At 39.6% G+C, this 16,697-nt stretch overlaps 1 protein-coding gene across 2 annotated transcripts; it reads left to right on the forward strand.

The window, feature by feature from the left end:
- Window positions 1-2,652: 2,652 nt before the first annotated feature.
- On the forward strand, window positions 2,653-16,172 carry LOC134351952 (leucine-rich repeat-containing protein 30-like). Of its 2 annotated transcripts, XR_010019300.1 has the most exons (3): window positions 2,653-2,685; window positions 13,479-14,901; window positions 15,028-16,172. XR_010019300.1 is itself a non-coding variant. In XM_063058909.1 (2 exons), exon 2 carries the CDS (start codon window positions 13,533-13,535, stop codon window positions 14,430-14,432), a length of 900 nt encoding a protein of 299 aa, XP_062914979.1. In that variant the 5' UTR covers window positions 2,653-2,685; window positions 13,479-13,532; the 3' UTR covers window positions 14,433-16,172. The 2 variants fall into 2 exon arrangements, 1 of the variants encoding a protein (XP_062914979.1); XM_063058909.1 differs by having other exon boundaries at window positions 13,479-16,172.
- Window positions 16,173-16,697: the final 525 nt, after the last annotated feature.

Below are 16,697 nucleotides of genomic sequence, written 5' to 3' on the forward strand. Positions count from 1 at the left end.
GAGGGGCAACTTTAATGAAGTGTTTATAATGATGAGAGCATAGATAAAGTGCAAACAACAGGAATTCTGCAGATGCTGGAAATTCAAGCAACACACATCAAAGTTGTTGGTGAACACAGCAGGCCAGGCAGCATCTCTAGGAAGAGGTACAGTCGACGTTTCAGGCCGAGACCCTTCGTCAGGACGGCCTTTCGTCCTGACGAAGGGTCTCAGCCTGAAACGTCGACTGCACCTCTTCCTAGAGATGCTGCCTGGCCTGCTGCGTTCACTAACAACTTTGATGTGTGTTGCATAGATAAAGTGTTTGGTTTCAATCCTTTCCTCAGGGTAGAGGAAACCAAACCCAGGGGCACAGGATTATTGTGAGAGGGGAAAGATTTAAGAGGGATCTGAGGAGCAGCTTATTCCCACAGGGTATGGTGGGTATATAGAATGAACGGCAGAGAAGGTGGTGTGACAGGTATAATAGCATCACTTTAGAAGCACTGGACAGGTACCTGCAGGATAGATATGGGCTGAATGCAGGAAATTGGGACTGGCTGGGTGGGCACAGTAATCAGCATGGACTGGGCGTTCCAAAGGGCCTGTATTCATCTTGTATTGCTCTATGATACTGTAACATTGGTGGCTGGGTTTGTTCTCTTTAAAGAAGGTAGGGCATTTGACATATGCATCAAGGATCAAGATGGACAGGGAAGATGTTCCTATGGACTGTCACGTACCCCGTGATGAGAATAAAGAACCAGCAGAGATTGAAAACACTTTGGAGTCCAGTATTGCCATTAACTAATAATATTTATTAGTAACTACGCAACACAGTAATATAAATGTAGATAAATCAAACAGGTTAGCAATGATTATATAACAGTAAGTGTGGAATATATATGTATGAAAAACAAAGCTTCTTTAAGTCTAGGGGTAAAAAGATACAGCCTTACGATGATAAGTAAAGTTCAGTTCAGTTCGTGGTATTGAGTTGAGCAATGATGGAGAGAGAGAGAGAGAGGGAGAGATTTGAGTCTTCAGTTGAGCTGACACCGTCGATCTTCTCGTTGTCCTTCGAAATCCTTTAAAAGTCACCGACAGTGACTTTAACAAAGAGGACCGGTTTTCTGTGGTGGAGCTATTCCCCAGGCGAGGGTGGACACATGGACAACTTCCCACCAGTCAACCCTTTTCCTCCTTTCCACTGCAAGAGTGACGGATCGATCAGCTTGATCGATCCTCCAAAACCCACTTTTCCTGCGGGCACAATAATGCTCATTCAGTGTCCAGAATATGTGTCTGAGGTCTATTATCTGACCTCCTATTTTATCTTCCCGTGCTGAGCATCAACTGTCATTCAAATAATCCCTCCTTCCTCTCTCTGTGAAGAAATGCAAGCAGGCAAAAGTCCTTGAAGAAGTATCAACAACCTGCCGAAAATCATAACATCAGTTGTCCATTTAATAACGCCCTCGGTCACCATAGCAACTCACGAGCTGCTCGGTGCTATCTCCACTTCAGCAGAAATCCAACAGTTAACCAGTTCTTTCTCGTTCCTTAAAGTGACAGTCCAACAGTTAGTCTTCATCTCTCTCTCTCTCTCTCTTTCCAAAACAACATGTCAGTGTTAAATAACTATCTCTCTCTCTTTTCAAAAGCACAGTTCATAGGGGTAATTCAGGATCCCGTCACAGGACCAACAGGAAAAGATCAAAATATGGGGCAAATGATTAAAGAGGATATAAGGAAAATATATATATTGTCCTCACAGAATTAATAATCTGTATTTTGTTGTTCATGAGTGAGGGGACATGATGGAAAAAGTATCAATGTATATCTACAAAAGGAGTAGGATAGACATTGGGTAATATTTTACGGAAACAGCGAGCCAGTGGGAGTTCTCTGCTAGGAACCAGCAGAGATTTAATGGGCTGATTGACCATTACTGTAGTAACATTTCTAGGATTCCATGATGTTGCAGAGGTGGGCTGTGTAATTCACCAATGAATTTTCAAAAAATGTATCAGTTAAATCAGTGCAAACATCTCTGTGCTTTGTAATGTTGTAGAAGGTGTTAATGTTGCAAAGCATTTAACTAAATCATACTATGGTAATTTTTAAAACCTAAAGACAAAGCATGATGAAAGGTGAATATCATTGTTTCAATAATATTGTGGGGTCTCAACATTGTCCTAATTAGAGCGAAAGCAAATCATCCTCAATTCCAAGAGATGAGCTTAGAAAAAAAGAATCACTATTTACTTTCATAGATTGCAATGCGTTTAGTTACCAAATTGTTAGTTTTAAATAAGGGCCAGAGTGCTGAACAATGATTAATTCATAAATTATCCTCTCTTTACTCTAGATTACTGCTGTATGCAACTGAAAATTAATTTTGTTCAAGTTGATTCATAATAACAAGACAAGTGATGTTTAGTGCTCAGGAGTTTCAAGTGTATATTAAATGCTGCTTCTTTAATTCTAAAAGTCAAAAAACATGCAGACAAACCTCAGAAAATCTACTGTAATACGAGTGATCTGTTTGTATATAGGATTCCTGATGCCCTGATTATAAGGCCAAGTGACAGAAGCAGCTGTACTCTCAGATTTGGTGTCACTTTAATTGCCCTCGTCAGCAATTACAAAAACGATGCACTCTTTGACATGCCGAGCTCACCAAGAAGACTTGTTTTTTTCATTGTAAGTACCTGCACTATATTCAGAAAATTACATTACAATTCAGATTTTTACCTTATTGATTTAAATACTGCTTTGAGTGACAATAATGTTGTTAATAAGCAATATTTTTCCAATATTATTGTAAATAAATCTTCATCACAGCTTGATAGACGGGAATTTGTAGCTTTTAAAGTATCAACTACTTTAAATCACCCGTGTATTTATCCAAATGTTGGTTATGATTTTACTAAAACACTAAAAGTTGGTGCTGCAGGACTTAAATTCTCTGAGATTACAGTGCTCCAATTTATTACATAAACTTCTGATATTCCATTATTTTGTATCTCTGTTTTAACACTGAATTTTCTTCTGAACATTGATATATATTACAGAAATTGATACATAATGTCTTGCAATTGGATTATGTTCAGAAAATATTTCTCCCAGCAGCTTTCTTCTTTGCCAAATAAACAAGTGTTTCTCATGAGCAGAACCCAGCTGGGAGTTTTATCAAGTCTGTTCTTATTCCACTCTTTTTATCTGGGTGAGTGAAGTTGAATACTAATGCATACAGAGTCCTGGGTTCATTTGTAGAGGCTTATTCCAAGAAGCTGGATCACATCCATTTTTGAATTAAAATAGTGAGCACATCATGCTAATACCCAACCTACTATCCAGAAAATATGAAGTCGATAGTCAAAATCCCTTTTAGAAAAGAGTTAATGTAGTTTACATTCAGAAACAAGAGCTAAAACAGATTCTATGCAGTTCCCACTGGGACCTCAACCACTGTTGTGCATCTCCCAACATTTTAATGGGAAAATGGAGTCAGAGCTTGAAATCACATTTTGCATGGGTGGTCATCCCAGCAATGTATATTGGCTCTGGTGGAGGAGGCTGCCTCTCAGGGCAAGGGAGAGAACTCCCATCATTACACAGAGGAACATACCAGTACTCACTCACGAGGTAAGTGCCAGGAAGAAGGTCCTGTGCAGCCTCAGGGTCAAGATGCCTGTCAGACCCACTGTAATAAGAACCTGTCCTTACACAATGGAGAAATGCTGATACAACTTTCATCATCTCACATGATATGTCAAGATGATCTGCACATCACTATTTATATGTGTAGAGAGCAGGATCTTCTCAGGGAATGATTTAACATGGAGATCTGAATTCTTTAAATTGGACCAGCACAGCAAGATTGAAGTAGGTTTGAAAGCTCACCTGGGTCCTTCTTGTGGATTATTGATATACTCTTATTGAGGATTGCTTTGTGAAAAGGTTCACTTCATCGGCATTGGCAAGTCCTACAATGTAGAAATCTTATGAAAATCCATTCAGAAACTTCATATTCTTTGGGGATAAGGGCTGCTTCCTTTGCACCTCTGGGAGGTGAGGCTGCGGATGCTGAGCTGGGCTGTTACCCTGGTAATGATTGGCACGTGCCTGTCTCTCCATCTTCTGCTGTGCTTCTCCCTTCACCTCATGACCTTCCGGCTCCAGGTCTCCTTTGCTGGTCTTCCTGCTGTCCGTGCTTTGCTAGAGTATGTGACATGCAGCACACAATGAAGAAGTCGTTGCCCCTGCCCACAGGGATCTTTACTTTTACCCTTGTATTGTTGTTGGTAATGACATATGTAAGAGGTTTCTTCTTTTATGTTACTGCTAAGGCTAATAAAATGGCTTCTTTGTTATGTTATAATAAAAATGGCTTTCCTGTAATAATAACTGCAATGTAAAGAGTTTTCTCTCTCTCTGTTTGTTTGGGTTATATTATGGATAAGAGAGAGGATGAACCAATGAGTGTCTATGTTATTCTTTCTGTGGGTGATATTCTGTCTCATATGGCTGGGAACCGTGTAGTTTGGCGGGCTTTTGGGAGGAGACCCGAAGAGGAAGGACGTGCTGGACGTGCTCTGGTTGACCACCGCGGTTGGTCCCGAGCGGCGAGTCGAGGAGGTCGGAGGGGATCGAATGGTGGAAAGAGGACTCTGTTAATTGAGCTCCAACTGTTGGGCACGAAGGGGTTGAACTTTGATAAGTTTGGCGCCTTTTACTTTCCCTTTTATATTGTATCTCTATTAATTACATAGTTCCAGTAAGATTTATAAAGTGTAATCTGTAAATCGTACGTTGTGTGCTGTCTGATATTTGATGTGTGAGCTTGTACCAGGGTGCATTACACAGCAACTACGCAAACGTGAGACATGGTTTGGTGGGCGGACGGGGTTTCCCCGAGACAAACACGAGCCGATAGACCTGAGCGTTACACATACAACCTTGAGAAGCCAATAGCGATTCCCATTGCTGTCCTAGCACTTGTCACCTCTGTACTCTGTACTATAGTCGGAGAGCACACTAGTATGAAGAGCCAGAGGAGCAGATGGTAGTCCCTGTTCCCCCCATCCCCACCCATTCCTCTGAACTGTTGATGAAAATATTTGACGGTACAACCAGTGTGGATGAATGATCATGTACCTTGACCTTCACCGGAAGGACGTTCTTCTTCTGATCCATTCTGAGGGAGGCAGAAACTGATAATAGGATATTTCTTGCTCATAATAAGTACAAACATATTAAAGGAAGCCCTTATGAATGCATCTGATAGTTTCCCGCATACATGGGAGAGTAATGTTGCTAAAAAAATTCCATTGTCCAAGGTGCAACTGTTCATCTGTGAATTCAAAATAGGAGGAACTATCTCACAATGAAAATCATGAGGAGCATGTGTAATCTCTCAGCATATACTTGATGGAGTTCAGGATGAGGGAAGATCTTACTGAATCCTACTTACTTACTTACTTAAGTCCGTCACCCCTACTGGGACATAGGCTGCCGACAGCAACTCACCAGAGTACCTCATTGTAGGCCATTCCTTCAAGCTGTCTCCAGATGTAGCCCAACGAAGATCTCTCCTCTCCCAGGAATGAGGTCTCTGGAGCTTCTGTTCATGATTCTGTAGCGTTGGGTATTTATGGGATGGGTTGCTCGCCCCTTGCCCAGCATTAAAACCTACAAAATATTGAAAAGACTAGATGGAGTGGATGGAGAGAGAATGTTTCCATTGGTAGGAGTCCAGGATCCATTGCTAGGAGCTTCAGCATAAAGGAATATCCCTTTAAAACTGAGAGGAGGAGAAATTTCTTCTGCCAGAGGGTGGTGAAAATGGAATTTATTGCCACAGAGCGTTGTAGAAGCCAAATCCTCAGGTGTATTTAAAGTGGAGATGAATAGATTCTTGATTGGTCAGGGGGTTAAGAGTTACAGAGAGAAAGCAGGAGAATGGGGTTGAAATAGTGGAGAAGACTTCATGAGCTGAATGGCTTCATTCCACTTCTATGTTATGGTCTAAGAAGGTGTTTGAATGTCCTGGTGAGTGACATATTGGAAGGTGCTGATCTGCTGCACCTTCCCAGCAAGAATAAGGTGTTTGATACAGAAGCAACATTTAACACAGCTAAAGTCCAGCTTATTCCATCAGCGACTCTGATGCCATACCCAACTTGATTCAAACAGCACTATTGTTATTAAACAGCACAATTGATTCTTTGACATACTGTGAGCAACACAAGGTAGTCGTCCGAAAAACAACTCTCTGATGATTATATTAAAGAAAAACATATAATTTTTATTACATTGTGAAAAGCTTGCTTCTTGACTTTAGTCCTATGAGGTTAAAGTTATGGCTGCAGCATTTACTTCTAAAATGAAGATATGCTTATTCCACTGTAGGGCCTTTAACACAAAAATATTGGAAGACATTAGTTTGAAAGAGTAAAATAAGTTACCTGACATCCCCACATTTGATCAATATTTAATCAACACTATGTTTGTGTTTATAGGAACTTGCATTAGATTTAAGTGCTGAGCCAGATTAAAAAGATTAAGGTGTTGAGACCGAGAGCAAAGGATGAACAGTTCACTCTTCTGTGAGGATTTACTTGCCTCCGCTCTGAACCGACTCTGCCTCTGTGCCCTGAGCCGTCAGGCTCCTGTGTCAATGGACTCCATGGTTACGGACTCACTTTCTGGGTCTCTGTGGTTCATTCTCTGTATACTATTTGTTTACTTTTGTTATTGTTTGCATGATTTGTTCTTTTGGACGTTTGACGGTTTTTGTGATGTGGGTTTTGTTTTCCATGGATTCTATTGTGTTTCTTTGCTTTGAGACTGCCTGCAAGTAAATGAATCTCAAGGTTGGATGTGGTACACCTACTTTGATAATAAATATACTTTGAACTTTATTCAACAGCTGCTAGATTGGTAATTGATAATTGGTTTACTTTTGGTCACATACCAGGATACAGTGAAAAACTTTGTTTGTATGATTCCAGAACGATGATTCCAAGCACAAATTTCCTGAGGTATTATAAAAGGTTAAAAAACAATAACAGATTGCAAAATATATTGCTAAATCTACCGAGAAAGAGAAGTGCAGGTAGGAAATAAATTGCACACAGACTTGATCTTTATTGTACAAGAGGGCAAATCTAGACTGTTATAACAGCAGGGTAGAAGCTGACCTGGAGCCTGGTTTCCCCCATTGCAGCAGTGACAAAACTAAAATCAAAATTAATTTTGATCAGCATTGAGATTACTGAGAGATGCAAAAAGTCAATCATATTTTTTGTTCTTCTTCTGGGCCATTTATTGAGAACCCAGATCTACCGACCAAATGTGGGCACTGTACTTGAGGAAAGGCACAGCAGATAATTGAAATAGTGACCAAGATGGTGAACTTCAGTTATGAAGAAAGACTGAAGAAACTGGGATATTTTTCTTAGACAGTGAATGGGTCAGCAACCAAATGACACAAATTTCATATGATCGGCAAAAACTCCACAGACAGCATAAGGAAATTATATTTTTGGAATGGTAAATTATTCTAATTTAAATTACAGTGTGTGACAGTGCTATAGAAGTGGTAACTTCAAAAGGAACCGGATAAACACTTAAAAGTAAAAATTACCAAACTGTAGGAAAAATAGCAAGAGGATGCACCTAATTGAACAGTTAATGTTATTCTTTTTGATGGTGGTATGTGGTGGGCACGTGGCCAAGTGGTTAAGGACTAGCGACCTGAAGGTCATGAGTTTGAGCCCCAGCCGAGGGAACATGTTGTGTCCTTGAGCAAGGCACTTAATCACACATTGCTCTGCGACGACACTGGTGCCAAGCTGTATGGGTCCTAATGCCCTTCCCTTGGACAACATTGGTGTCGTGGAGAGAGGAGACTTGCAGCATGGGCAACTGCTGGTCTTCCATACAACCTTGCCCAGGCCTGCGCCCTGGAGAGTGAAGACATGGTCTCACAAGACTAACGGATGCCTTGATGTGGTGATGCTCCTGCATCATAAATGCAGGACCCGGGTTCGATCCTTGGGTAGAGCTGAGGTAGGGTCTGCTTGTTCGCCCTGTGGAGTTCTGCTGGATGCCTAATGATACGCTGAGGGGATAATTGGGTACCCTGTAATATAGATACAGGTCAGTACAAAAGATCAAATGGACATGAGAGAGAATAAGTTGCAGGAAAAGCAATTGAGCAGTAATGGTATTGAATGGATTGCTTCGTTTGCCTGCTTGTTAACTTTCAAATGTTTATCCAGTTCCTTGTTGAAGTTACTGCTTCTGCAACACTTTCATGCCATGTAATTAAAATTAGAACAGATTACTACTCTTCAAAGACTGGCTTGCGGGTCATCCTTGGACAAGGTGTAGCACCTGTTTAGACCCCGATCAGGGTCACATGAAACCATGGGAGCAGGTAGTGGATGGTTGTTTGAGCAGCTGGTGCATATCACAAGTCCTGGTTATGCGGCTGCTGAAGCCAGGCAGACAATCTCTGAAGGGTATTGATAATGACTGGGGTCACCCATCTTGCAAACACACTGCCTACAAGAAGGTGATGGCAAATCAATCCTGCAGAAAAACTTGTCAAGAATAATCATGGTTCAGGATAGAGAGAAGAATAAGAACAGCTGTGTGAAGGGGGTCTTCCCCTTGTTCAATGATCCGATTAAAGACAGATGGAAGAGTATGATCACCAACATCACATGACACGGCACATAATGACAATCATGACTGCTCTACAAATAGTATTTCTTCATATTTTTATGGCATTTTTGCAATGGATTTAATGAGCCGAATAGTTTCTTTCTATGCTGTAAGTAGAGAAAGAACAAAAAGACAGGATATTATGTAAATTGAATGCTGGTTATGATTTAACACCCATCCATAAAATCTCTTAAGTTTCCTTCTGCTCTTACAAATCCACTGTCAGCTTCTCCAATCCTCCTTAATAGCTGAAATTCTCCAACTTGGACTGTTGCAGTGCCTTGATGTCCTTCTGCAGTAAAAATAGTTGGTGTGCATTTGCAGTCAGTAACCAGGATGGCAAATTTAATGTTTAATTATGGTAAGGAGGGTGGGTTACAAAAGTATGGAGGTTTTATTGTAACCGTGAAGCCAACCCTCATTTACGCTATCAGCTCAACAAAAATTGAATTGAATTATTTAAATTGCATAGGAAGCATAACCTCTTTTCAAAAACATACTGCATTCAAAGATCAAATGCAAATCAAACCCTTTCCTGAAAAATTATGGAAACTTTGCTTAAATTGGATCAATTACTGATGGAATGAAAGAAATTTTTGCATTTATATAGCATGAATTTCAGGACATTCCAGAATGCTTCACAGGAAATTAAGTATGTATAATGAGATTAGTTTTAGTCTGATTTTAGGAAAGATATAATTACTTTGGAGGTATTGTGGAGAAGATTCACCAGATCGGTTCTGGGTAAGACAGGTTTATCTCCTGAGGAAAGATTAAGAAATTTGGGTCTTTATTCTCTGGAGTTTAGAAGGAAAAGTGGTGATCTTAGTGAAACATATGACATTTCCTTTGGTAAACACAAAATAATCTGCAGATGCTGAGGTCAAAGCAACACTCACAACACGCTGGAGGAACTCAGCAGGTCGGGCAGCATCAGTGGAAAAGATCAGTCGACGTGTCGGGCCGGAACCCTTCGTCAGGACAGTACGGGGAAGGGGCAGAGGCCGTATAAAGAAGGTGGGGGGAGGGTGGGAAGGAGAAGGCTGGTAGGTTCCAGGTGAAAAACCAGTAAGGGGAAAGATAAAGGAGTGGGGGAGGGGAAGCAGGGAGGGGATAGGCAGGAAAGGTGAAGAAGGAATGGGGAAAACACAATGGGTAGTAGAAGGAGGCAGAACCAGGAGGGAGGTGGTAGGCAGCTGAGGGAGGGGGCAGAGTGACATAGGGATAGGGGAAGGGAGGGGGAGGGAATTACCGGAAGTTGGAGAATTCTATGTTCATAACATTTCCTTTGATGAAGGAATTTAGAATCAAGGGTATAGTCTCAGGATAAGGGGTTGCACATTTAAGAATAAGACAAGGAGATTTTTTTTTCTCTCAGAGACTGTGAATCTGCATTTCATATCTCAGAGAGCAATGGATATTTCATTAAGAATTTACAAAGCCGAGTTCCAAATTTTTAGACTTTGGGAGAGCCAGAAGTTATGGAGAGAAGGGCTTTTGCTGAGATCAGTTCAACTGCAATTGTACTGAATGGTGGGACAGGCTTGAGATGTGTATGGCCTACTTTATACACAATGACAGAAGCTGGTTTGTCTCAGCCAAAGTTACTTCTTCACTGATTCTAGATTACATTTTATGCTCTGTCTTCAATACAGTAAAATATTTAAGTGTTTTACAAAAGGAATAGGGAATCACAGGGTGCCATGATTAATCACAGGTAAACTCAGATATTGTGGCACATCTGTTGGAACTTAGTTTGGATGTCACAAATTTGGATTTTTCTGGGACATCCCAGGTAGGACAAAATAACAGGTGTAAAACCATCAACAGTTATCAAAGACAACTGAGACTGAAGGTGATTGTATGGCTAAATAAATTAAAACACAGATCATTTATCAATCACTCACATTTGATTCATTCTTTTTGGTAGCATTTGAGCCTCCTGTCTCGAGGTTTATTTTATTTCCTTGTACACTGCATAAATGAGATAATATTTTAAAGTGTTAATAAATTTAAAGAAACAATAACTAAAATGTGTAATCTAGTTGTAAAATTAGAGAAGCATAACTGCTACACAGTGATTAACAGGCATATTTTATAAATAATTTATCATGCTCTGCTTATGAGCCCTAGGCTAGATTTAATTGTTCCTAATACAGCACATTTTTTATGGAACTACGATGAGATCATAGATTTTTTGTGTTCAAGTCAAATAACCAAATCATATCTAATGATATCTTTCAGATAAGCCAGTATCAGGACATAACAGAAATATGAAATTAACATAATAAAACACTTCGCAGCTGTGGAAGGGGAAATATTTATGTATCAGGGAACTTGATTTTCTTACATTAATATAGTGATTGCACCCTTCATTCCAGGGTCCTTTATCACTGACAAATTTAGACAGATAGATAGATAGATGGATAGATATTTTATTGATCTCAAAGGAAATTACAGTGTCACAGCATTACAAGTGTGCAGATATACAAATATTAGAGAGAAGTAAGAAAGAAATAAAAAAAAATTCGTGACCTCAAACAGTCTATCAGGAGGGGGTCATCACTTGCCCGGCTATAGGTTGACTCATTATAAACTCTAATAGATGAGGGTAAAAGTGACCTCATAGAGCGCTCTTTGGAGCAGCACAGTTGTCTTCATCTATTTCTACAAGTGCTCCTCTGTTCAGCCAAGTTGGCATTCAGAGTTTGAGAAACATTGTCCAGAATTGCCAGCATTTTCCATGGGATCTTCTGTTCTACCACAACCTCCAGTGTGTCCAGTCTGATTCTTATAACAGAGCCAGCCTTTCTAATCAGTTTATTGAGCCTGTTATTGTCATGATTTGCCAACAACTCAATATCCCTGACGAATTGTGACATTAAGTGTCCACTGATTAGTCTACAACAGACCCGCATTCTGAACTAATTAACAATCAGGGTGATAAAGTACATGAAAATAAGAAACAGGAATAGTATGTGACATGGCCCCTTGAGCTTGTTTCACCGTTCTGGTAGGAACATTGCTAATCTGACCGTTGCCCCAGTCCTGCATTCCTGTCTGCCCCCACTGTAATATTTCAAATATTGATCTAACTTTGTCTCAGTTATCACCTGTTACAACTGAAGAAGTCATCCTTGGTCATTTTTAATGTTGAGGGTCCCATATGAGTCTGAATTCTTGCTCTATCCAAGATACCTGGAGCAGAGGTAGAATATTAACATGGTCGATGTTTATAAGGGTAAGCAGGCAGCCTCAATAAAGGAGCTGTTGTCCTCATCCATTATCACCATATTTACTCCCAAAGAGCCATTAAATTGTGCTATATTACCTCATGGGGTTGCCTCCGTGTCAAAAACTCCTGAACTCATTCTTCTATGTAGTATGTCTGATAATGGGTTCAGGAATTATTGACATAAGGACGAATCCTATCCAGTTCGACTATGCTAAATGTGTTAATTTTCCACAATCTCCATTCGATGGGAACATATCAAGTAAAAAGGAGTGTGGCAGATACCAGCAGTGCAGTGATATATGATGGCAGCTCACTGATTCACTACTCCTTACTTTGACAGGATCATCTAATTCAGCTTTTAAGTTTAATTGTCCTTCAATCATACATGAATATACAGCCAAACAAAGCAGTATTTCTCTGGGGCCAAGGTGCAAGTCACAACACCAGCACAGCACAAGGCACATATAGCACACATAATTATAATTGCAATAAGCATACAGTGAACTATATAAAAAATAATTAGCCCAGGTCCCTGAGTGTCATATCCTGTAGATTGATGATGCAGGATGTAGTTGGCAAGAACAAGCCATAGCAGTCCAATCATCATGCACTATTGCAGCTGCAGGCGATCGATAACCACTCAAAAACATTGAGAAATTCTCACCCATTAACAAAATGGAATAGAACTGAACAATAACACACAGCATGCTCTGATAATATTCATATACGTGCACATCCGTTCCCATTTCCTATTACTCTAACATAGCGCTCATGACAAATCAAAGGATAAGCTTGGAGTGCTGGAAGCTGGTAATTAAGTTCCTGATGCTGACTCCTGGGACTAAAGAGTCTTAGGCTCTAATTCTACCTCAGAGAGGGCAGAGATTCAGTTCATATTCTCTGGCTCTGCATTAGTCAATGGGTTGATAGAGGGTGTCTGTTAGTGCACAGGTTAAAAAGCATGTGGGAACCATCACCAAAGATGATATTCGCTCTCCCCACACCTTCAAAGGGAGCTATCAGTGTGAAAAGTGCAGACATTAGCAACAGTCACATTCTTATCTCTCCCCGTTTGTCTTAGCTCTTCCAAATGCACTCTGTGGTGAAGGTAACATGAAGTCTTGGGCACTTTAGAGATTCCTAAAAGACTTAAGACATGAATCATAATATTGATTGCTATGATTACAATGAATCTTACTATCACTCCAAGGCAATTTCAAAACTACTTATTTCTTGCAATGTAGCAATAAAAATGTGATGAGCAGGTTCATACAGAAGTTATCCACTCTGAAACATTCTCGTATGAGGGCAGCACTTTGGTCCACGTCCTTCCTTTCCTGTTGTTCCCTGTCCTTATTGGCTTATACTGAAATCACACCGAAGTGCGGTCTCAAATCCAGCCGAAATCCAACGTCCAATATAACTTGTATCGTACAATTGTTGACTTCTTAAATAGCCCTATCAAATTTTGATTACTTCAGACAAGTATGTATTGTCTTGAATTCTGTCAACTTTAATTTTATAGGTCACCAGTACGTAACACTGGAAGAAAAAAAAGTAACAACCCTCAGAAGTAAAGATGGGAGCTTGTGTGTCGAGGAAAAGTTCCAAAGAAGAACTAAGGAAAACACTAAAAAGGAGAGGGGTAATAGCTTCCAAAGAAGAGAAGACACTTTTAACTGCTGAACTGAGGAAGCAACTGAAGACTGTTCATGGCCAAAGCTCTCTGAGATTAGCAATGATGAAAATGACAGAAGTCCCAAATATTATTTGGCAGGTAACTGAAGTAGAGAAACTAAACATGTCACATAATTTCCTCCTCATCATTAGCCCTGGCATTGAGAAACTTCAGAATTTAGTCATATTGAATTTATTGAGGAATCAGTTAACTGCCCTGCCGAAGGAAATCGGAATGCTGAGGAAGCTGAAGGTTTTATTTGCCGACTGGAATTGCCTCAAGGAAGTCCCACCTGAATTGGACCAGTGCAATAAATTGCAAGTACTGAGTCTTTCCCACAACATGATCTCATCTCTCCCTGAGAACTTGGAAGAGCTAAAGAAACTGGATAAGCTCAATTTAAACAACAATCGATTTGTCCAATTACCCATGTGCATCTACAGGATGAGAAGTTTAACTTTCCTAAACATAGGCTGCAACAAGATTGGAAGTATTTCTGAAAGCATTGGCCAACTGGAAAGCCTGAGGATATTTATCGCTGAAGGAAACAGACTTCGATTTCTGCCTAAATCCGTCTGCATGATACAGTCCCTTAAACTGCTCAATGTAAACTATAATGACATTGAAAATCTTCCCACAAATCTTCCCATGTTGACAGAGTTGGAAAGGATAGCCTGCCATTCACTAGACACAGGGCTTCATGTCAAATGCAACCCATTATCCAAGCCACTGCCAGATCTTGTAAATGAGGGTATTGAATCTCTATTTGAGTATTTAAAGCCCAGCTGGGACAATGAATGACAAATTTATCACTAAACACCTGGAGAATTTGAGTGCACCTTGCAAAATAGGCTTTTTGGCTGTGAAGTTACTTGATGCACACAGATTGCCTGATTTTAAGTCACAATGCACAGTATATGCACCTTGAAGAGAATGAGTTTGCAAAGGCATGTCTTAGAAAACTGAATTTACTCTTTAAAGACATTCAAAGACAGAGTAAATTCTAAAAATTTTTTTTACAATTTTACATATGTTGTTTGAAGGATTGTGTTATTTAGACAGGTTTGCAGAGTGTGTTCTGGAAGTAAATTATGAATTAAAATATATTAGTTAATATTTGATACCAATTTCATTGCAGGTCCCGAGATTTCTGTGTTTCATCTGATCACTTGGGGTCATGCAGAAGGCAAGCCATGGACAGCAGCACCATGATTACCAGGCTTTCACCCCGCCCTACTCTGGCCTTCACCAATAATCATTCAGAAAATATGTAACAGACAACTCAAATATTTCTTCTTCTCAAAGCAAGCACATATAAATATTTTGTATATATGCTTAATATGTTTTGTACACTTGACTAAACACTTGCCTTTCCTTCTTTCCATGCGTTCAACAGGTTATGAGATCAAGATACATCTTGCCTGGAAACTTTTCTTAATCACATATCAACAATGCCTTTAAAGGTGCTCATGGTCAAGATATGACACAAGCAGCCATTAATAAACTTAATCTATTTAGTTAGTGTCAGCAATGAAAGTCAAATTTCTCCCCCCCTCCCATAATTAGGAACAACATAACTTAAGACCTTGAAAATTGATCAAAGAAATATAGAATGGATTTGGAAAGGATGGGTCAAGACTGATGAACTTATAAATTGTATTGAACACTAAAAGAGCATGCAGGAAAATGTTATTTGGTCAGAAGGCAACAGTAAAGTCTTTCACTTGTGGAAATTAAAGCTTTTAGAATTAAAGTGAAATTAGTGATCTTATTTGAAACTGGCTGAGAGTCAAAAGACAGAAAATAGGACAAGAGACAGAAATTACTAACTACAGTAGGGAGAAGCAAGGGACATTTGAGTCAGTCATCATTAGGGAAATAGAAGCCGAGAGGGTCAGTAGCTTTAAGTTCCATGACATTAATATATCAGTGGATTTCCCCTGCAAAGAAGGCATGACAGCATCTTCACTTTCTTAGATGTCTGCAAGTCACGAAAAACTGAGACAAACTTCTATAGATGCACAATGGAAAGTATTCTATCTCATTTCATCATTTCCTGTTACGAAAGAAAAACAATGCCCAGGAATGGAAAAGGCTAAAGAAAGTGGCGGACATAATCTAATCTATCACAGAATAGAATCCCTCCCCATCATTGAGTACATTTACATGGAGTGGTGACAAACTAAAGCAGCATCCATCATCAAAGACTCCCTCCATCCAAGGCATGCCCTCTTCTTACTACTACCACTGGGCAGGAGGTACAGAGCCTTAGGTCCTACATTGCCAGGTTCAGGAACAGTTATTACTCTACAACCATCAAGACTGAGAACCTGTATGGATAACTTGATTGACCATGACTGTGAACTGATTCTATGACCTTACAGAATCACTTTCCAGGACCCACGTTCTCAGTATTATTTTTGTTTGCACAGTTTGAATTCTTATGCACATTGGTTGATTGTCAGTTTATGTACGGTCTTTCTCTAAAAATCGATTGTATTTCTTTTTCCCTGTAAATGTCTTCAAGAAAATAAACCTCAAGGCAATATACGGTAACATACACTACTTTGTTAATAAATTTACTTTGAACTTTGAAATAGGAAAATGTAAGATATTGTATTTGGGAAGATGTGACCAGTAACGTCCACGGAATCTGCATTAGACTTCAACGATAAATGGCATTTATTAACCAATTAGATGATTCAACAGAGAGTCAAAATGCTGATGACCCATTGATAGGTAGTCCTGTGTAAATAACTAGTATTAAATGAAAGTTAGAAGCAAAAGGACTTGAGGGAATGAGATTTGATCATTAAAATGTTAAGGAAAGGCGAGGAAAATAATCAAAATGAAATGCTGGTCTTCAGATACAAGTCTCACAGGATGACAGAGTAGTTATGAGATGAAAAGAGGCCATATTTTTTAAATCTGCACTAGGTCTGGGAAAGAGCAATTAAGTTACTTCCATCATCCCTCCTTATCCCCATTTCTACAAACGTACATAGACATTTTCCTCTCAGATGAATATCCATCTCCTTTATGAATGTTACATTTACTTGAGCCTCC

The sequence above is a fragment of the Mobula hypostoma genome, chromosome 1 (assembly GCF_963921235.1).
Source record: "Mobula hypostoma chromosome 1, sMobHyp1.1, whole genome shotgun sequence".
NCBI classification, from domain to species: domain Eukaryota; kingdom Metazoa; phylum Chordata; class Chondrichthyes; order Myliobatiformes; family Myliobatidae; genus Mobula; species Mobula hypostoma.